At 40.4% G+C, this 22,241-nt stretch overlaps 2 protein-coding genes across 4 annotated transcripts; one reads left to right on the top strand and one right to left on the bottom strand.

The window, feature by feature from the left end:
- Window positions 1-67: 67 nt before the first annotated feature.
- On the bottom strand, window positions 68-9,201 carry LOC122015221 (sorting nexin 2A-like). Of its 2 annotated transcripts, XM_042571988.1 has the most exons (5): window positions 8,144-9,199; window positions 5,984-6,193; window positions 5,639-5,893; window positions 959-1,045; window positions 68-402 (listed from the first exon to the last, which is right to left on the bottom strand). In XM_042571988.1, the coding sequence occupies exons 1-5, from the start codon at window positions 9,071-9,073 to the stop codon at window positions 325-327; spliced, it is 1,560 nt and encodes a 519-aa protein (XP_042427922.1). In that variant the 5' UTR covers window positions 9,074-9,199; the 3' UTR covers window positions 68-324. The 2 variants fall into 2 exon arrangements, with proteins under 2 accessions (XP_042427922.1, XP_042427923.1); XM_042571989.1 differs by lacking the exons at window positions 68-402; window positions 959-1,045 and adding an exon at window positions 5,020-5,099 and having other exon boundaries at window positions 8,144-9,201.
- A 2,617-nt stretch (window positions 9,202-11,818) lies between these two features.
- On the top strand, window positions 11,819-14,970 carry LOC122014946 (two-component response regulator ORR24-like). Of its 2 annotated transcripts, XM_042571500.1 has the most exons (7): window positions 11,819-12,026; window positions 12,171-12,336; window positions 12,527-12,679; window positions 12,891-13,274; window positions 13,346-13,440; window positions 13,591-14,703; window positions 14,798-14,970. In XM_042571500.1, exons 2-7 carry the CDS (start codon window positions 12,207-12,209, stop codon window positions 14,855-14,857), a joined length of 1,935 nt encoding a protein of 644 aa, XP_042427434.1. In that variant the 5' UTR covers window positions 11,819-12,026; window positions 12,171-12,206; the 3' UTR covers window positions 14,858-14,970. The 2 variants fall into 2 exon arrangements, with proteins under 2 accessions (XP_042427434.1, XP_042427435.1); XM_042571501.1 differs by having other exon boundaries at window positions 11,821-12,336; window positions 13,346-13,422.
- Window positions 14,971-22,241: the final 7,271 nt, after the last annotated feature.

Raw genomic sequence — 22,241 nt, 5'->3', positions numbered from 1 at the left:
TAAAAAAATTTACAAATCTAAAACTTAAAAACAAAACGATTCTCTAATCTGCATCACCAATTCTAGATGCACAATCACAAAATATAGCATATCCCTAATTTTCACACCATACACAATGTTCATAAAAAAAAAAGCAACAAAATGTCACACTTAAAATTCTAGTGACCAATTCTACGGATCTGAAATACAAGTCAAAATTGCATAATTAAATCCAAGAAAACAGAGTTTATTCAGAACTTGCTGGCTTAAAAGACCTAGTATACATGCCGCAGTACAGAATAGGGATAAATCTTAAATATACAAGTGATGTTGAAATGAAATTATTTACCCTGACTTGTGATAGCCCTTTGTTTCTTCGACCACATTTGTCCACATGTTTGCCATCTTTTCCGCATAGCTGACCTAAATATAATGAAGATTACACTCATTACTATCATTAACGTACGACAAAAACCTATAGAGCATTTAAATGAGAACCAATTATGTGGCCTTATAGATGTCTTCTTTTTTTTTCAATCGTTGAGGAAGTTACTTGGCATTCATTAGTTGTGCTAGGCAGAACATCATTATAGATATTTTGTTATCGTGAAAATTATTCCTTGTCTATCCTAATAATACTTACATAAGAATAATTATTCATGTTTATTATATTCCACTAACCAAACTAAAACTTACCTTTTCTATTCCTTATCAATTTTCATTCCCTAGGAATAGCTATTCCATTCTATGAAACCAATTGACAACTATTTATACTATTTGACTTCAGGAAGATTTTCTTAGAACATATCATTGAGCTATAAATGAACAAATGTATTGTAGTCTTATATCCTTATCCCACTCTGCAAAGTACATTAGGATGGTTCACTAATAAGCATGCCTTGGACAAATTTCAGATGCATGGTGGTTAAAAGAGAAGGATTGCCATTCTGTAAGCTTTCCTTTGCAGGGAAGAGTATACCTGATTACCGACGAATCCTTTAAACATCAATATAAAATCCTCGCGTCTCTCCCTGTCTAGCCTCTCAAGTTCACTCCTGTTGTTTTCCTGCAATAGAAATTTAAGCAGCACGTAAGACAATTATTAGAATAACCACACGAAGAATTGGATTGTATATTTAGATTTGTTTCTGGCTGTATTCACTGAGGGATCATATTGACTGCAATGTATTGGTTTCTATAAAGAAAAAGAATCGGCATTGCTCTTAATCAGATCATCCTATACCACTTTAGAATCCATAATCATACTACTAAGAATTATGAATAAGCAGAAAGACATTTAGCATGCCATTTGGCAATGAAAATCGAGGAAGAGGATCCAGATAGCCAACCTAAGTAGTTAAGCATACAGCTGCCTTAGCTGTCATTGTTGGTTTGATTTGAAAAAGAAAACATAGGGCTTGCCAATGAAATAATCATGTTGTGTACATAGACATCTTGAGTTCCTAACCAAAAGAACTGAATTTGGATCAATTTATATGAATATGACCTAAAAAATATTGAACTCTCCCAAGACAAGACTAATTCAGAATCTGTAATCCTTAAGGAGGTTTTATCGGGGCTAATTGACAATGATTCAAGATTCTGGATTTTATCAAATCAAAATGGACATTGACCAGAAGGATTTATATATAACTTGAACTCCAACGACAGGAAGAACAACTAAGAAGATTAAGGAACAATCGATCATAAGATAACTAAGGAAAAAAAATCAAAACATAATGAGTTTTGCACAGGAAGGTGCAACTCACAAATTGAAGGAATAGAAAAGACTAAATGCAAAATATATAAGAGATCTTGAAGGATAGTTAGAGAAAAGGAGATGACACAGTCCACACAGAATAATTCCTCATCTTTTAGAAATTACTATACAAAATTACTACTACAACATCAATCAAGCCTTATCCCATTAGGTGGGGTCGGCTCCATGCAAAATTACTGCTAATATCCGATAATTTGGGAGATGTGACTAGTCAACAAGTTAATAGTTCACTTATTTAACTGCTATAAGTGCTAATAAACACGTAAACAGAGTTTTGCAAATAGAAGTTGGAGAGCCCCATGTCTTGAAACCAGAAACCAATATATGATATAGTATGATATAGTTATATAAGATAGTTCAGTGAAAAAAATGTCTAGACACTAGACACTATTTTACAAATCAATGTGACACTAAACCAACTAAAATGAAAAAGTTAAATATCAAGGTATCAAGGAATAAAAGGATAAATCACTCAAATCTTTCATAAAAGTTCCATACAAATATCAATTTTGAGTACAAGTCAATATCCAAAATAAAATTGCTGATCCATGCCTTGTTTTTACTAAAAATATTTAATTATATCTAAATTGACCCCAAATTGTTTTCACATGCGTGGAACCAACATTTAAAATAACATTCTGTTCTGTGCGAAAGTTTTGGCACTGTGTCGCCAACAGTTGGAATGCTTCACCTTGTACCAGGATGTTGTGTACCAAGCTGCATTTCACTCCTCTAAACACGTTTTCACTTTATTTAATTTTTAAAGGCTAGAATTTAAGCCGCAACTGAAATTAGATTTTATTCTACCGTATAAAACAATGTATTTTCCGTGTATTAAATCATACTGAGATGAATTCAAATAAGTTTTAAACATTAATCCTTTTTTATTTAGATTTTCTACTTTTAATAAGAATATACCAGTTGAATTAAAAATAATTTTACTCAAAGTTTGTTCTAAGTCTTTTACTACTTGTTTACTTTTAGAAAGAAGATTATTGAAATTGAGAAATAAGCTAAAAAAAACTATCTTGGCACATATTGAAACATAACAAAGAATGCAGTATCAGCATGGTGTGATACCTACCGGCACGAGCAATAAAGTTGATAATTTCAATTGTGCCGCCTGGCATGACATAAAATGTCAGACCATACATCAAGCTAACAATTTTGAGATGAACCATCAATTTCACAAGAATCACACAAGTCCCAACCATATTTGTGAGTGGAATATCACATAAGCTTTGTCATCCTAAACCTTCATAGATTTCATCCATCACCAAACCAGTTGAACCTGAACATCTTCCATCCACTATTTCTATACTCCAACTCTCTCCCTAGCCAAACCTTTCGTCCCTACACCCTTCCCATCACTGAGAAAAAGGTATTCCTTTAGGTGAGATAAACCACACGTTTTAAGTGAATAAATTGGGTTGCAGATTGTCCCCCTATTGCTTTATTATTTTATTATTGATCTCTCTTATAATCCTTCAAGGAATCTTTTTTTACCCAGATGTACCTCTTTTGTTGTTTATGACTCATATTCCTGATAAGTATGGATAGGCATATGTTCCCTTAACTGAAGAAGCTTCTATAGAATGTTTCCCGCCAAATTCATCAAGTTATCATAAAGTTGTTTACTACTTGTACAACCTCCTCTACTACGCATGTTTCGGCCGATCAATCAAGTCGGCCGTGTATACCTTCTGTCAAGCATGTTTCGGCCGGTCGTTCAAGTCGATCGTATATATATTGAGAATACCTTTTGTTAAGCATATCTCGATTGGTCGTTCAAGCCGATCATATATATATTGAGAATACCTTCTGTTAAACATATCTCGGTCAGTCGTTCAAGCCGGTCGTATATATATTGAGAATACCTTCTGTTAAGCATATTTCGGCCGGTCATTCATGTCGGTCGTATATATATTGAGAATACTTTCCGTTAAGAATGTTTTGATCCAGAATGTACTAAATGTTTTATAAGGTTAAGTGTCCTAAAGCTCGGCCAGGCTTTGCCCGCCCGAGCGCATATAAGCACATTGGTGCCCACTCGGCCTTCACTCGGCCGGTAATATACTACAAGCTCTATAAGGCTAAGTGCCTTTAAGCTCGGTCGGGCTTTGTCCGGCCGAGTGCATATAAGCACATTGGTGCTCGCTCGGCTTTCGCTCGTCTGATAATATACTAAAGGCTCTATAAGGCTAAATGTCTTTACGCTCGATCGAGCTTTATCTGAGCGCATGTAAGCACATTGGTGCTCGCTCGGCTTTCATTCGGCCGGTAATATGCTAAAAGCTGTATAAGGCTAAGTGTCTTTACGCTCGATCGGGCTTTGCCCGGTCGAGCGCATGTAAGCACATTGGCGCTCGCTCGGCCTTCACTCGACCGGTAATATGCTAAAAGCTGTATAAGGCTAAGTGCCTTTACGCTCGGTCAGACTTTGTCCGACCGAGCGCATATAAGCACATTGATGCTCGCTCGGCCTTCGTTCGGCCGGTAATATACTATAAGCTCTATAAGGCTAAGTGTTGTTAAGCTCGGTCGGACTTTGTCCGGTCAAGCGCATATAAGCACATTGGTGCTCGCTCGGCCTTCGCTCGGCATGTAATCATATATTCACCCCACTATGGGCCTCTCCTTTTTCTCTCGACCCTAACCCCCACGTCATCCGACAGCCTATCATAACCCATATCATACCGTATCACCATCTATCATGAATATTACATTTACAGCCTAAAATGGACACGTGTGCACAAAAATATTGTCAGAATTTACCGAAATTCATACTATATATATTGCAACTAGTTCCTTTGGAGTCAAATAATTTTACTTAATATCTACGAACCACATGTTACTCTGGTTTAGGTTCATAGTAACACAAAAAATAAACAGAATTCCACATGATGGAGTTCTTTTCCTACTGCATTGATTTATCAGGAGATTAGATATAATGCAATGGTCTCAAATCATGCACATATTCATTAAAAATTAAATAAAATACCAAATTGTGTTCCTGCAATGCAAGAAAAAAACCTTACTGCCTTCCAGGAGAAAGCATGATCATCTGCCATGTTTGACTTGTTCAGATGCATTAGGAAGATACGACAAAATTGTAGAGATTAACAATAACATGAACCATGATGCAGCACATTTTGCAGAATGGAACAGGAATGGGCAAGAAATTTCAATACTTCAATATATTAGGACCAGATAAAATTTCTTTGCAATTAGACTAATTAAATTCCAAAGAAAACAACAACAATCAAACCTTATCCCATTAAATGGGGTTGGCTATAGGTAAAGGTCCAGCTAACGCCAAAAATGCAAATTGACAGCAGTTCTACACAATGTATAACAAAAATGAGTAGGTTGCATCCATTTGGCACATATAGGTTGTATCAAGGTTTATTTTCCAGTGCTTAACATCATCAGAAATTAAAACCACATGAAGTTAGACAATATAACAATATCAGAATGCAATACGCGAATAATTATCTAAAATTGATGCAATATGATTAGGATGGAGACGAAATGTCCAAACAATTAACAAATCATGGTGGTAATGGCAACTTCTAAATCTTCCCGATTAAAAGGCTGTATTAGTGCACTTGCCATCTCAATTCTGACTAATAATACAATACAAGAACAACCAAAAAAGATGCAAAAAAAATATTATTGAAAGTATAAAAGATTAAGATGCAAACATTCTTCTTCTTCTTCTTCTTCTTCTTCTTCTTCTTATTATTATTATTATTATTATATGCAGGGTCACAAGATTCAAACACCAAAAACTCAAGTACTCTAACTGTTCAATATGTTCTAATCCATTATTGGTTTCACAAAAGCGGTTAAGAAGTTCATTTTTTCCCAGATATTTACCTTTATACACTCATACTCTTTAATAGCACAGATTTTAGCATCTTCCATGATTCTTATTGTTTCTTTCAGCTCTTCTATCCTTTGAAGGTTAGATCTGTCCCCAAATCGTATTGAAGATGCTCCCAATTTCTCTCTCCTTGCATGCAAGGAAGACAAGTCTGTAGTAAGTGTTTGGACTGCCAACAGTGCACTTGAACGATCTGAGAATGCACTGTGCACAGCTAGCATCAAGCCCAGATATTCATGGAGAATATCCTGTGAAAATCACGAGGTACATGAGCATAAATAACAAGAAAATCTTCTTCAAATAAAGATATCATTGTATAGATGTATATGGACCAGCACCAGATGTTTGACTGTTTGTCCATTTAATTCTCGATAGAATCTACTTGTTCTCAGAGCTGCAGTTGCAAACTGTTTGATTTCAGCAGCTCTTCTTCTCTGTGATAAATGAGTGGCATTTTCTGTTTCAAATTTTGCAATCTTGACGAATGTCAAGCCTAGCTCACCGAATGTGTCTCCAATATCCTGTTGTGCTTTGACAAGCACCTCAGCCTGCAGAATAAAACAATTTATATTACTCAAGAATTTGCAAAAATGGTCACATGCATGTGATACATCAGATATCAGATAGACACCAATGCACCAGTAGTTCTCACGTTTTTTAATCAAACCAAAGAAACATCTCAATATCAAAATGAAAGGGCATTGGTAAAGGATTTTAAGATTTCTTTTAAGGGTAATTTAAACTTGCATCTCCAAAGAAGCTTATGTGCGCTTAAATAAAAATGTCTGATCAGACCAATATTTTTCACATTTGAAAACAAATTCCAAAATTCAACCCAAGAATCAATCTAAAAATGATATTTAATTTTCAAGTTCATTCTGCTTTTCAGGTCAAACTAGTTTTCTGAACTTTGTATTTAACTATATATGGTAATCAAGTAAAGGATATTTTTATAAAAATTGGTTAAATAATTAAAGATAATTCCTTCAATGCAATGTTTGCCAACAAAAAATGTTTGGGTCGGAAAGTAGATAGTCCCACTATAAGCAATCATTACATATTTCCTCAGCAATCTACATAAACTGAAATTAAAACATCAGATGACCTAGGCAAAATTATGAGATTACTTCACCAAGAAATCTCGAGTCCCTAAAACACACTCCCCATACATGTGACCGAACAGGTTTTAATGCTGAAAATTGCAGGAAACTAACAAATAGTAGTTGAATTAATAAAACTTGATATAGAATCATTACCTCAAGTCATAAGATACTCAATGGCTGATTTATTAATTCTATAAATAGAAGTTAGCTTGTGTAAATGAATGGAAGGAAGAAAGTGAGGAGGGAAAAGAAGAAATCTAATAATTTTAAACTAAAGTTTACAAGCCTTCTTGTTCCTTTCCTTTCTTTATAGTTTTTGGATGTACAAGTTTGCTTTGGACTTTAGTCATAGAAGGGATTCCTTTCTGGATATAATTATCTCAAGTCCTCATGTATTGAGTTGAGGACAATTGAGCCTTGCAATTGGAATGAAAGTAGTTAAGTGGGACTCTAAGTTATTTGAGCCGTTGAAGCACTTTAAATGATGGAAACACAAGGAACTTAACCCATAAAATGGGAGTTGTTGCATTGCTTTTATTATTATTATTATTATTTTTTAGTTGACACCATATATTCAGCTATTAGAACGGACTAATCCCGGGATGACAAGTCCGACCCTACGGAAGTTTTCCTCTAGTCACTAGGGTAAATCGGGAAGCGCTCATGGAGGCCCATCCAGATGGCCAACGTTCTTAGGTCCATTTCTTAGGAGGAAAAAAATACCCTGCAGTGCGCTGCAGCTGAAATTTGAACCTTAGATGCCTTGGTTATCTATTGGAGGGTCTTACCATTGCACCATTGACCTAGGGGCGGGAGTTGTTGCATTGTTGAAGATAGTCAAAGAGTTTATTTTCCTCATTTAGACTCAATGAGAGACTCCAACTGATAGACAGATGCTACTGAGGAAATAAAAAGGTGTCCCATGGGCTTTTGATTCTATAGACTCTAAGAAAAGGAGAAAATCATTTTAGTTTAGAGAGTAGATTTCTAAATGAAGGCATGTAAACCATAATTTTTCACCAAAGATGGAAGTTTTGGAGTATGCGCAGAATTGTGTTTGCTTCTTTTGTCAATGAAGATATGTTTCTTATTTGATCGCACTTAAATAATCAATGCCTGCAATCTTTATTATCAGTGATTCCATGTCCTTACACTTAGACCACTGAATATCCAAGAAATTCAAATTAAGATTTTAAACCCTGATAATTTTGTAACTTTGTCCCAATCAGTTGCCCATCCTCTACCAAACTTTTCCTCAATTTCTACATAGCAGATATGATAATCTATTTGCCAATCCAATCAAGGATATTTAGGAAATTATCTCAACAATTGAGGACACCATGTGATCACAGAAAAACCAAAAACACGCTAAAACTGTAAGCAATCAACACATACCTGCCTGGAAGAAGTTGTGAGCTGCTGTTCTAGATCTTGCGCCTTCACTTTCCTTTCCAGGAACTCCTGATCCTCCTCTACCGCCAAGGGCTTTGCGCCTCCCCAATCATTTATCACTGATTGCTTGAGTTCTCTGAATATCTTCATAAAATCCCTTCCCCCCTTTGCCGGTTGAACAGCGTTTTGCGTCATCGCCTCCACATTCCCTCTCGCCTCGCCAATGACCAGATTTGGCAGCGTCCCCATTCCTCCTGATCTTGATGACGCCTCTGTGCTCACGGGTAAAAGCGAGTTGCCAGGCAACCTAAGAAATATCCTGAGCTCGTTACTCCTTCCGATCACCGGATGGGCAGCGAGACGATTGAGGTACTTCTCGATGGAAGAGCGGCGTTGCTCAACGAATTCGTGCTTCTGCATTACCTGTCCCTCGACTACGCTCTTGTCTGGACGCTGTGGGATGAAGTACCCACGATACGCCTCAGCGAGGCGATCGCCAAGGGCAACGACATCCTTGAACCGCCTGCGGACGCGAATCTCAGCATGGCCGCCGACGATCCGGGTGGTGATGAGGTAGGATACGAAGGATCCGGAGCCAGGCACGATGGAAGTGGCAGCCTCCTGCTCCTTCTGTGGGTCGGAGACGGAGATATTGAAGTACTCGGAGGCCGAGGATCGGCCAGCTCGAGAAGGCGCAGCGTGGGAGAGTGCAGAGGTGATCGAGTCGTGGACGCCGTCGCCTCCCTCGTCGCTGGAGTCAAAGAGGGAGAAGGTGGCGTCGGGGTGGATGCCGACGAGAGGAGTGGAGGCGATCGGTGCGGAATCGGGGGCCAGAGGGGGGTGGAGAAGAGGGTCGCCTCCATTAACCGCGGCGGGGACGGCGCAGAGGAGGCCTTCGCCGTCGCTGTCGCCGGCGAAGGTTAGGGCTTCCATTTTGTGCTCTACTTATTCGTCGTCTTCGCCCGTTAAATTAAACGGAGAGGATACGGCGACGCAGCGGCGTCCGCTATAGATAGCTAACGCAGAGCCTAAGTTGACGAACAACAAGCATGGTTATGTTCATTCAATACCAATACGAAGTTGGTTAAAGTTGTGGTTGGTTGTGTTAATGATTATTCAATACCAATACGAAATTGATTAAATAAATAAGATTGAAAAATTTATTAAATTAAATAATTTAAAATTTTATAAATAATATTTTTATCAATATATTAAATAAATAAATTAATTAAAATAAATAAATAAATTTAAATTATCAAATTCAATAATCAATCAAATAAATAAAATTTTCAAACTAATAAATAACTTTGAATTAAAAACTTAAATAACATCTAAATGAACTAAGTTTAAGCAAATTTGAATTGAGAATTCGATAACATATATAATAATCAAATTTAAGTCAAGTTCAAATAAATTCAAACTTATAAAAAAAATAAATTAAATTTAAATAATCATTTTAAAAATTGATTCATTTTAAATTCAACTACTTAAATTATCTTATCAAATAAACTTTTATATCTTTTTTACATCCCTAAATCAGATGCAAGTTGTGGATCTAAACGACGATTAAACGGTCAAACAGATATATGTTGTCGAATGTGCCCTAATAAATGTATAATACAATAATTTAGTTTATAGATATATTATTCATTATTTTTAAACGCATTAGATTAAATCTATAAATACGTGATTTTAAAAGAAGAAATCACGCCCCGAGTGCATTGCAGCGTCATCTTAATTTTCCAGACGAATCTTGTTGATATAAGAGCGTTGGTATGCTACAAGTACTTTTCAATTTTTCGATTTATCTGATGAATGATAAAAAAAAAATGTATAGAATCAGATACATCAATTAAGATTAATTGACCTAAACTAAATATCTAATATGAATTAAGTAAAAAGGAAATCATTCCAATATATGACTAAAAAAGTTAATAGTTGATTAAGTGATACGCTAGATGGATATTTATGATTGAAACTTAAATTAATCAAGTATTTATAGTTTTATTATTGGCAAATGGGCAGGAGCTTTACTTCAGTGGCTGATGAAAACTTTTTCTGGGATAGAGCCAACTATCTCTAGAACTTTAATTCGATATCTGAATTTAAAAAAAGAAATTCAAGATTATCGGAAACATTTTACTGAATTGCTTAAGCAATTTTTGAAATATCTTATTTTACATGTACTTAACTTTTATAATATTAAAATCATACCATACGTTGCCATTATATCCCACCTCCTTTCACTATTTAAAAATTTTCTTTATTTTTTTTTAAAAAAAAAATTATTTTATCCCTTTAAAAATTTAAAATTCTCAATTTCTACTGTTGCCACCATGTAGTGGTGTTCTAAACGATGAGGTTAATCAAAACCAATTTAGCTATTGAATCACATTGGGCTCAAGTGCTCGACTTAACTTTGACTCGGTGGGTTTTTGTGCTTGGCTAACGGGAGGCTTGATTATACTATGGATTACCACTCAAACAAATTAAGTGATCATTTTATATCTTGTTTTGCTTCCTTAGTGGCGACATGCACTCTTGATGTATTTTTAATAAACTTTTAAAGAGACAAAATCAATTGTTTTAATTTATGACTGCACCCTTCTCCTTTTTATTTCTCAAATTTCAACGGACATATATTTTAGAAAAAAAATTCCTTCCCTATTTTAACATGGATTATAGTTAATCTGGTTGAGATGGCTATGAAGAGCACTTAGGTTAGAGTGAGCATAATCATCTCTAAGATATCAAATTAATATTGGAACAAGTGTCAAATTTATAGATTTATAAATTAATCTCGTAATCATAAGATAAATTTATAGAATTGAACAAGTGTCAAATTTAAATAAAGTCGTGGAAATACTTTCCTACATGGGATATACAATACCTTATTTAAGCTCTCTCAATGGTATAAATACATAATCTAAGATGTCTAATTAATCCTCATGGATATAATCAAGTTGGTACTTGGATGATGTATGTCACATGAGAGCAAGGATGCTTTTGGGGAATAAATCTCTCTCATTTAGAGAGATCGCTCGGTCACTATGATTTATTCTTTTAATCTCATTGTATGGATCGACCATAGTAGGTACTTGGGGTGAGCGAGTGATTTTTACCACATCTAAGATATTAAACTAGCTCTTGGGGTTTTGATGTTAATAATTATACACTTTAGTGATTAATTAAATACCTAAGGTTTGAATTTCGGTTATAGTACATTGCAAGATATTTTTGCTTTGAAAGGATGACAAAGATAATCACATGTTCAATTTATTTGACGAGCGAAATATCAAGTCGTACTATCTATCTCAGGATTAGTCAGATTGTAAATCCATATATCTAGCATAAAAAAATTTAAGATATTAAATAAAAAAAACTGAAATTAATTTCTTTGATGCATATTATGGGAATTTGAAATTAGCATATAATAATACCATTAGCATAACAAACGTACTTAAGCAAAAACAAAACAAAAACAAAATTTTGAGGAAAAGCCTATATGTTTTTCCTAAGAAAAAACAGAAAGTGTTAGCAGACACAATGCCAAGAATTTTACATGTGGTTGGAAATTGGATGATGCGCAAGAACCAAAATTGAGATGAGGACAAGGCCTAATCCAATCAAGACCTTTCCCTTTATTTCTTCTCCCTCTCGTAGGATATAGCTCCCTAGATTCCAATCCCCCTCTTCAACTTGTCACCAGTGGCGATTTTATTGCTTGTGCTCAATGATGGCGTTGTGGAAATATGCCAAAAGAAGTCCTCAATAGCTGCAGGAGAAGAGGAAATTTCCTATATCAGTGAATGAATTCAGGCCTTTATCAAATTCCCAGCTTCAATGCCTGCCGCTCGTTTTGCCTTTTTCCCTATTCGACATCGCTGTGCGCTCCTCCTCCTTCTCTCTCTTCGCCATTTCTTCTGTTGATTTCCATCCAGAGCTTGCTTCTTCCGCTCAAAGATTGTATCTTTCGCTCTCTACTCGTCCAAAGATCCCATCTCGCAGTCAAAGTTTACTTCTTGTCTAGGGTTACTTCGAGGCGACGCGAGATTGATTCGGAGCCATGATGTTGGAGGAGAGGAAGGGGAGTAGGAGGGATCAGTTCCCTGTGGGCATGCGTGTTCTTGCGGTGGATGATGATCCTCTCTGTCTCAAGTTGTTGGAGGCCCTTCTGCTCCACTGCCAGTACAATGGTTTGTCCCCTTTCCCCCCTTTGTTCTCACCTTGTTCGTATTTTTATCAGTTGAAGCAAAATAGCACATGAGAAGGACTGTGTGTGAACCTTGGGCTTTCAAACAGCTGAATCTATCTGTTTTCATTACAAAACAAGATTTTAACCCACCGTTATCATGGTTTGTTTGTTTGTATGTATTGGTTCTTCAGTTACCACTACTGATAAAGCGATCACGGCACTGAACTTGTTAAGAGAGAACAAAGACAGATTTGATCTAGTTATCAGTGACGTGCACATGCCGGACATGGATGGATTCAAGCTTCTAGAGCTTGTGGGGCTCGAGATGGACTTGCCGGTTATCAGTAAGCCTCTTTAATTTATTCACATAGTAGCAGTGGTTGTTTTTATGATTGTAACTGTTATTATCTAGCACTTACTTTAGAATGAATGAAAAAAGATCTCAAGTTGATGTGTTTTTTCACTTTTGTTTCTTAGGAAAGGTAGAAATAATTTGGTTGTTGAATTGAAATGAGATTAATGATATGATGAGTTATTGGAGGATCTATGATGCAGTGTTGTCTGCAAATGGAAACACCCAAACTGTGATGCAGGGAATCAGTCACGGTGCTTGCGACTATCTGCTGAAGCCAGTGCGGATCGAGGAACTGAGGAACATATGGCAACATGTTATTAGGAGGAGGAGGTTTGAAAAAGGATGCAACAGTAGGTATGATGACCACAAGACTCAAGTCACTGAAGATGGAAATGAGGCAGATGAACTCAATGGAAAAATCAACAAGAAGCGCAAGGACCAGAGGGAGGCTACCGATGAAGATGACAGTGATGACGATTTGCAAGAGAATGATGATCCATCTTGCCAGAAGAAGCCTAGAGTTGTCTGGACTATTGAGCTGCATAGGAAATTTGTTGCTGCAGTCAATCAATTGGGTATCGAGAGTAAGTGTCATCAAATTTGTTTCAGAAACATCTAAATCCATGCATTAAATGACTTGTTCCTTCTGATGCAGAGGCTGTACCCAAAAAGATCCTTGATCTTATGAATGTCGAAAAGCTAACAAGAGAGAATGTAGCAAGCCATCTGCAGGCATGCTTCTCAACTTTTGTATGTTATATAGAAAGATATTTCACTCCATTTTGTTTCTTCCATCATTAGCTCTTTATGCATCTGTTGTCTATGCTAAGTACGACTTTTCGCTTATTTCTATTATATTGGTGATGTTTCAATAGTTACTCGCGGCTATTATGATTGCAGAAGTATAGGCTCTATCTCAAGAGGCTCAGTTTAGTGGCCGGACAACAGGCTTCTGTGGTTGCATCAGTTGGAGGTAGACACTCGTCGTATCTGAATATGGCTACTTTGAATGGTTTCCGAAATTACTATACAATTGGGGGTTCAAGACAACTGCCAACAATAGGATCTCTTCAATCAAATGGAATTCTCGGTCGAATGAATGGTCAATCAATGATCGGAATGCAGGGGCTGCTGCCTTCGCCGACTGTTCAGCACGATGGAATGCACAAAAGCACAAGCTATCCATGCATCGATAATTTAGGAAAGATTCAAGGGATCAGTCTGCTAGGAAACCATCAGATGAATTTGGAGTTGGAACCGAAAAATCAGTTGCCTGCCGGCTTTTCTAGTAGTGAACTTGCTACTGGTCCGAAAGCCAATTCTTTTCAAAATGTTACTAACAGTCACACGCCAGTTCAGGCGAACAAGCAGAAAATTCAATTAGGAGGATTGTGCGATTTCTCACCTGTCAAAATGTCTTCCTCAAGCACAGAGTTTTTTGACTTTGATCTTCAAGATATTTCTGAGTTTTCGGGCAACAACAGATCTAGTGGTGTCTCATGGCAAGGTGCTGCTGGCTCAACCGATGATCCTGCCAACGCATTGGTAACACTTCCTCTAGGTCACGATGTCATATCTTCTGGTAATGTTGGAGGAAGTCTTTCTTCAACAACTTCTCATGGATCCACCAAACCTTTCTATAAATGTCCAAACACAATGGCCATTGCTCCTCTGCATGACCCAACTACAGATGGCAGTATCAATAATCAAGTCCATTCGGACAATGATCTTAAATTACCTCATTTCAGTATGATGAACAACTCTAAACAGAGGTGGGGTTATGCTTTCCATCCGGGTGCTGCTTCAAGTGCTTACGCAAGTTCTTCGTTGCCCGATCTTTGCAACGACCATACAAGCGGCGAGCTTAACACGCCGGAGGTCATCTTGGGTGGCAACAGGCTGGATGTGAATGCAGTAGGCCAACTGAATTTTGCTAATCCACTTATCACACAGAATTGCATGACCGACGATAAGGGTGAATATGGATTGGGGAATCATGCCATTGTTAAACCTGTAAGGTTCTTCTTTCCTTTCTCCTTTTGATGAACGTTTAGTGCTATTTTCCGTGGCAAATCAAGTATGATTGATACAAGTGTTTTTCTTTCAGGACAGCGACGATGTAGCGTTCCCCGATATTGATATCTACTCCATTGGTGCTCGCATATAGTCAGTCTCTCATCCATGGATTTGGGAAACAGAGAGTGATTATATTAATTGCTGTAGATTATCCTTCAATTTCTCTGCACGATATTGGTTTACTTATTTTTCCTGTTTTTTCTACTTAGGAGGGAAGAAATGAATTAACTTATATATATATATATATATATATATATATATTTCTCACATATTTTGATTTATAATACATGTAAGTGATCCTGTCCAGAATCTGAGTCAGATGAAGATCGGTTGAGATGACGTCGTTGTTGATGGATAAGTAACGTGGATACACTCAATGTATGTGCACCGGAAAGACAGACTCCCATGTGGAGCTCAAGGACAGTGGTGATGAGACCGGTGGTACTTAGGCTTTGCGCACACTCAGACAAGCATACGGAACGTTAGAAATCAGGAAAAAAGTCTCCGGCGCAGGTCCTCCGATAGTCAAGTCAGGTGTTTTTTTCTCAGAAGAACAGTGTACGAAGGAAAAAAGAACTGTAGAAGACGATGACGAATCTGCGCGTGCACTTGGCTAAGGGAGAGAACCTCCCTTTTTATATGACAATGCGTACCTTTGGAGCTTGACCAATGTCAGAGAATGTCGGGTGTCAGAGTCTGTCGAGTGATAGAGGACATGTGATGCCCTCTCATTGGCTGAAAGAAGGTTCCATTAGCCGATGATAACAGACCATTAGAATATTCCCTAACGTATGATAGTTATTCCCTGACAGGAGGTTACGATTTCCTAACATCGTTGTCTCCTAGTGCTTTTTGTCTCGCTCAGGTTTGGCTATGGGCAGCTCGGGATGACCGTTCAGGTGTAACACCTGACTCGAGTCTAGATGAGGGAGACGAGCTGTGGCGAGAGTCCCACCTTTCATGCTTGGATCACCGAAAGGCCGACCAAGAGTTGTCTCACTGAAAGTACCAGGCTTGACTATGTGGTCAGGGTTGAGGAAACCAGACCAGTCGGGGCAGGTCAGACACTACTTCAGGCTACTTCAGGTTACATATTGTGTCTCAGATATGGGACGACCCTGATATATCGTTACCCGATCGGGAATTATATGGCTGATGACGTCATACGACCTAACTCCTTTCCTCTCCTATCTGTTGATTGTCACATCCTCTTACTTTCTGACTGCCCTTGACTGCCACACCCCCTTGACTTTTGACTGCCACATCCCCTCGACTTCTGTCCGTCACGTTCTCTTGACTTCTGATCGCTACGTTCCCTTGACTTCTGACTGCCTAGATTCATCGGGCCCCACCTTTATGCACTGTATCACAAGTCTCTCCTCCAAGTCTAGTCGAAGGAGGTTCAAGTCTGACTAACTAGACTTCAACTTGAGTTTCATTTACTTTGCCACTATAAATGCTGCTTCTTTCCCCATACCATCGGTATGACAACCTATTTAATTGCTCAATCAACCTCGGGAGAAAGACCACTTTAATATCTGTAAAAGTTGACTTCTCCCCTCCTCCTCTTTAAAGGGGGTTTGAGCTCCGCTCAGAGAGACACACTTCCCTTTAACTGGCGCCCCTTAATCATGGATTCGAGCTTCGAGTTGGATGAACTGCAACACCTTCGCTAGCAATTGACTCATATGGCCCACCTGCTTGCCCAGAAGGATAACACATTAGCTGAGATGACGCAAGAGAGAGACCCTCAATCTTCCCTTCGTAGGGAAATTGAAGAACTTTGGCTAGCTGCTAAATTGCGGGCCCGTGTTGAGGTAGTGCTGAAATAGAAAGCTTATTCAGACATGGAGAGCCAAGCTCAATTCATGATCTACTTGAAAGAGAAACACGCCTCTTCCATGTCCCTTCTGCAGGAATAAGCAAAGATTAAAGATGAAACTATCGCTCAACAACGGCGCACTCTTCAGTTGACTCAGGCTGAGTTAGAACAGACTCGAATCCATCTTAAGCAAGCAGGTCAAGCGGAACGCTAATGCCCGGAGTGCCGACCTACGGCTGGCCCCGGAAGAGAGTTCTGAGCACTTAGATGACTCCTATGTTTTTACAGATTTAAGAATGAAATTTTGTTTAAGGGGTGCTTCCCTGTAATTTATCAATTAAATATGGATTTGCTCGGATTTCAGTCTTTATTCCTGTCTCTTTATTCCTTTCCTACTGGAATTTTCTTGCTTCATGCAAACATCTTTAATAGAAAGGGCGTTTATGAATGCCCACGAATTATGTGACTATAGTAACGCTAATTTCTCTCAGGAAAACTACTTCTCTGAGTCATGGCAAGGGCCCTGCCCGTCTATCACCCCTGATGGGGTGAATTCAAAATACTGACCAAGAGATAGTTAGTGAAGGCCTTACTTGCTTATAATCCACGGTCATGAGAGCATGCTCACGCACTAGGGCGCGCTGATCGAGAGGTCGTTGGTTGTGAAGGCATATTCACTTATAACTCGCACTGGGGTGAGAGCCTGGAACACCGACCGAGAGGTTGTTAGTCGTGAGAGCATGCTCACTTATAACTCGCACTAGGTCGAGAGCTTGGAACATCGATCTAGAGGTCGTTGGTTGTGAGAGTATGCTCACTTATAACTTGCACTAGGGCGAGAGCCTGGATCACTGACCAAGAGGTCGTTAGTCGTGAGAGCATGCTCACTTATAACTCGCACTGGGGCTGAAGCCTGGAACGCTGACCGAGAGGTCGTTGGTCGTGAGAGCATGCTCATTTATAACTCGCATTGGAACGAGAGCTTGGAACGTTGACTGAGAGGTCGTTGGTCTGGGAGCATGCTTACTTATAACTCGCACTGTGACGAGAGCCTGGAACGCTGACCGAGAGGTCGTTGATCATGAAAGCATGCTCACTTATAACTTACACTGGGGCGAGAGCCAGGAACGTCGACTGAGAGGTCGTTGGTCGTGAGAGCATGCTCACTTATAACTCGCACTGGGGCGAGAGCTTGGAACGCCGACCGAGAGGTCGTTGGTCGTGAGAGCATGCTCACTTATAACTCGCACTGGAGCGAGAGTTTGGAACGCCGACCGAGAGGTCGTTGGTCGTGAGAGCATGCTCACTTATAACTCACACTGGGAAGAGAGCTTGGAACGTTGACCGAGAGATCGTTGGTCGTGAAAGCATTCTCACTTATAACTCGCACTTAAGGGTGTCAATTCGGGTGGGTCGGGTCGGGTTGGGTCGGGTTGAGTTTTTTTTTTTTAACCCAACCCGAACCCGAGTTCAACCCAAAACACCTCAACCCGAACCCGAACCCGACCAACCCGATCAACTCGAACCCGACTCATATAACCCGAAAATCCGATTCAAAACGACTTTTTTTGGACTATTTTCCCTATAATTCTTCACTTTTATCTAAATACTCCATCATTATCATACAAACATGATATTAATATACATAAAAATATCTAAAATTTTAAAATAAAATTTGATTTAACCCAAAAAAATCCCCACAAAACCCTATATTTAAGTCAACCCGGGTCAACCCGAACCCGACCCGACCCAACTCGAAATTTTTTTACTCTCCAACCCTCCAACCCGAACCCGACCCGAACCCGAAAATGCCCAACCCGAACCTGATTTTTTTCGGGTCGACTCGGGTTGGGTCGTCGGGTCGGGTTCATTTTTGACACCCCTACTCGCACTGGGGCGAGAGTCTAGAACGCCGACCGAGAGGTTATTGGTCGTGAGAGCATGCTCACTTATAACTCGCACGGGGGCAAGAGTCTGGAACGCCGACCGAGAGGTCGTTGGTCGTGAGAGCATGCTCACTTATAACTCGCAGTGGGACAAGAGTCTGAAACGCCGACTGAGAGGTCGTTGGTTGTGAGAGCATGCTCACTTACAGTTATAACTTGCACTGGAACGAGAGCCTAGAACGTTGACCAAGAGGTCATTGGTCGTGAGAGCATGCTCACTTATAACTCGTACTAGGGCAAGAGCTTAGAACGTCGACTGAGAGATCGCCGGTCGTGAGAGCATGCTCACTTATAACTCGCACTGGGGCAAGAGCCTGGAACGCCGATTGAGAGGTCGTTGGTTGTGAGGTCATGCTCACTTATAACTCGCACTGGGGCAAGAGCCTGGATCACCGGTCGAGAGGTCGTTGGTCGTGAGAGCATGCTCACTTATAACTCACACTAGGGCGAGAGCCTGGAACACCGTCCGAGAGATCGTTGGTTGTAAGAGCATGCTCACTTATAACTCGCACTAGGGTGAGAGTTTGAAACCCCTACCGAGAGGTCATTGGAGCTTGAAGGAAACACCCTCGTGGACTTAGCCTCATTCACCTATGATCATAAAGCGTGTTACATAAGATATTAGTTAAATTTGAATCTTACTCTGATTCCGAGGCGGGGATCAGGCATCAAATTTCGATCGACGCTTCCCGTCACCTCCTACTCCATTTCTCGAGGTAGTCGTATGAAATTTTCGGTCCTTAAGGCATGGTACCCCGGAGGCATGGTGTCACTGCTCCCATATCAACTTCATGATTTTCTTATCCTTTTTATTATAAATGTCACTTCATAGGAAGCTGACACGTGTTCCACAAACTTCCCTTGATATGATGCCTGACACACGCTTTCTGCACGCGACTCGATGATCCTGCTCTCCTTTGATCTGACGGCTGTCGTGAGCCCCACTGTTTCGATTGTCCGACTTAAATCTCTATGTTCCTTAAGGGTTTTAGTTTAAAAACCCTAAAGGTTTCCAATAGTTGTTCATTGGCGCTTTATCTTCCTCGACCTTTCCTCTCTACTTGCCTTTGCTTGTTCACTTTCTTCTTCATGCATCTCCTTTGTAAGTGCTTCTCCTCCCTCACGACCTCACCCTCTGTTCCTTCATTCTTCGATTCGAGAATGGCTGGAGAAACGGTAGTACCGTGGTACGCGTATTTTCGTTCTGATTTTGATAGGAGTGACCTCAGGGCGAAGTAATCTAGTTTGTAGCTTTTTGAAGCATACCAGTTTCGCGTTCCCGGACCCAATGACCATCCTTATCCTCCTCCTGCCAGCTTTGTGATCTTCTTCAAAGACCAACTTCTCGGCGGTCTCCGTTTTTCTATCTCTTCTTTCTTTTCCTCCTTAAGTCGGTACTTTTGTATCCCCTTATCCCAGTTCGCCCCCAATGCCTTCCACGTCATGTGTGGAATGGACATCTCATGTCGCCTATATGAGATTCCTTTGACTCCCCAACTTTTTCACCATTTCTATTCCCTTAAGCAATCAGAGTCGGGTGTCTTCATGGTGCAATCCAGGACCGGGTATAAATTTTTTGAGGGCGTGTCATCTTCCAATAAGGGCTGGAAGTCTCGTTTCTTCTATGTCCAGTTTCCTGAGTCTGTGACTTGGCCTGTCGAGTGGCGCCCCCATCTCCCCTCTCCTTTTAAGTTGAGTGAGCATCAGCACCGGCCAGCCTGTTCCACTGCCTCTTAGAAATTGGATGGAGTACAACTTCAACTCTCTTTTCTACTGCGGGAGAGTGTGTTGTACACTTTCGGACTAAGCCCCATCCAGACGCCTTTGAGCGTACCTTTTGGTAAGATTACCCAACTCTTCTTTCATATCTTCACTAACTGAGGTATTTTCTTTTGCCTGCAGAAATCGTTATGTTCCGAGCCTTCAACCTCGGTGCCTTCGCGATGCCCAGCGTGATCCTACGGAAGTGGGGCAGAGAGATTATGTTTGGTCAGGAGATTCCCCAGGCCAGCGCCTGAGCAGGGGCCCCCTCTTCACAAACGGGGGACCTAGAGGCCCACGAAGATGAATCACTTCTTATAGAGGCAACTGCTGGTGAGCAGGCCTCCTCTCCGCCTCCCAAGTAGCGCTTGCACCTTCAACACAAGAGAAGGTGTGTTACTCCATTAGTTTAATCTTCCCCACAGAGGCCTCCTATGTCGTGGGTATCCTCTAAGGCAAAAACTCCTGCCTGGGTGAACACTCTAGCTTCGTCAGAGGCTGTAGCCTCCTTTTCTGTCCCTATCCCCGTCTAGGAGCAAACAACCTCCCGAGCAGAAGGTCAGCCTGGGACTTCTACACCTTTTGCTCCTCCATCCTCAAGCCAACAACCACCTTCGGCCCCTGCTTCCTCTTTCCACCCTAAGGAGCGAGCTAAAGGACGGTATGCCTTCACTTCTTCATTTCAACTATCATCCTTACAAGTGCTGGGTTCAATCCCCTCCTCCAGCACCTCTCCCAACTACGGTCAGGTGCAACTTCACGGTGCCTTGATCGATTCATGGAAGATTATCGCTGACCAAATTTTGGAGTATCTTCAACTAGATTTGGTCGACCAATTTTCTCAATGAATAGTGTCGGTAAGCTTTATATGCCCCCTCTCCACGCCCTTAAGACATCGCTAATCCTTTTTTCTTTGCAGACCTATGTCATGGGGTTGAGCCTCTCCTAGTATGTGGTCAGTCTACATCAGGAGAACGAGTCCTTGAGGGCTAGAATTCAAGGGCTAGCCTCTTCGGCACCCCTGGGTCACGCCTTCGACCTAACAACCCTGGAGAGCCTGATTCAGTCTCACCTGTAGACGGCAGAGGAGCAAACTCGAACTGCCAGGGATCTGCCCCAAATAGAATCGGAGAAGGTTCAGTCCTTGAAGAGTGTCCTGAAGACCAGTGAGACCAGGCTTAAATCTGAGGGCCAGAGGCGTATCCAGATCCTGGCTGACTTCGAGGCGAGGGACTCAGAGGTTACAGACCTCTCCTCCCAGTTGCGGGAGCTCCAAGAGGCACATGCCTCTCTACAAACAGACCTGGCAGCTAGAACAATCGACTTGTCTGCGAGCGTCGATTAAGAGACTGCCCTTCAAAAGCAGGTGGACGTGGCTCAAGTTGCCCTCAAGTCGGTGCAGGCGAAGCTTTCAGTAGCTAAGGTAGAGACAGTGGCTGCTCACCAGGAGTTGGCTAAGGCACGGGATGACACAGATAAGGCCAAGGAAGAGGTGAAGGATTACCAGGCGAGCGAGGGCTCTCGTCTAGCAGCTCACAAGACCTCCTTCCTAGCTTCCAAAGATTTTGGAGCCAAGATAGGCCACCTCATTGATTAGATGCTTTGCTATGGTGGCGCAGGGGCTTTGTTGCAGTTGCAATTGAAAGGTTTTCTTCGGTTGACTCCCCCTGAAGACTTCTTGGACCGAACTCGTCTTCTCAACGAGCTCCCTAACGAAGCCTTCCCTACCTTTGAATAGTCTCTGTCCCCTTGTAACTGCCTTTGCTTAGAATGACAATGTAAAATTTCCAACCTTTCTATGACTATGAACTTGAAATTTCTTTAAGATGTTGTGTAACTGTTGCTTAAATGAACATGTTATCAGTGTGCAATGTGGTGCTTAAATGTCGGTTAGGCCCGTCTAGGATCCTTAGACATTTTACCTTGTATGCTTAAGTAACTTGTTA

The sequence above is a fragment of the Zingiber officinale genome, chromosome 8B (genome assembly GCF_018446385.1).
Source record: "Zingiber officinale cultivar Zhangliang chromosome 8B, Zo_v1.1, whole genome shotgun sequence".
Classification (NCBI taxonomy): Eukaryota; Viridiplantae; Streptophyta; class Magnoliopsida; order Zingiberales; family Zingiberaceae; genus Zingiber; species Zingiber officinale.
Note: the sequence above shows the minus strand (reverse complement) of the source record. Positions and strands in the feature narration are given on the sequence as shown.

Excerpts from the sequence above, each read along its gene's own strand:
- LOC122015221 (XM_042571988.1), bottom strand. The coding sequence starts at position 9,073 with ATGGAAGCCCTAACCTTCGCCGGCGACAGCGACGGCGAAGGCCTCCTC. Across the intron at positions 5,894-5,983 it reads GACAAACAGTCAAACATCTG|GATATTCTCCATGAATATCT; the intron begins GTGCTGGTCCAT and ends TGATTTTCACAG. Across the intron at positions 403-958 it reads AAGGATTCGTCGGTAATCAG|GTCAGCTATGCGGAAAAGAT; the intron begins GTATACTCTTCC and ends CATTATATTTAG.
- LOC122014946 (XM_042571500.1), top strand. The coding sequence starts at position 12,207 with ATGATGTTGGAGGAGAGGAAGGGGAGTAGGAGGGATCAGTTCCCTGTG. Across the intron at positions 12,680-12,890 it reads GATGGACTTGCCGGTTATCA|TGTTGTCTGCAAATGGAAAC; the intron begins GTAAGCCTCTTT and ends TCTATGATGCAG. Across the intron at positions 13,441-13,590 it reads AGGCATGCTTCTCAACTTTT|AAGTATAGGCTCTATCTCAA; the intron begins GTATGTTATATA and ends TTATGATTGCAG.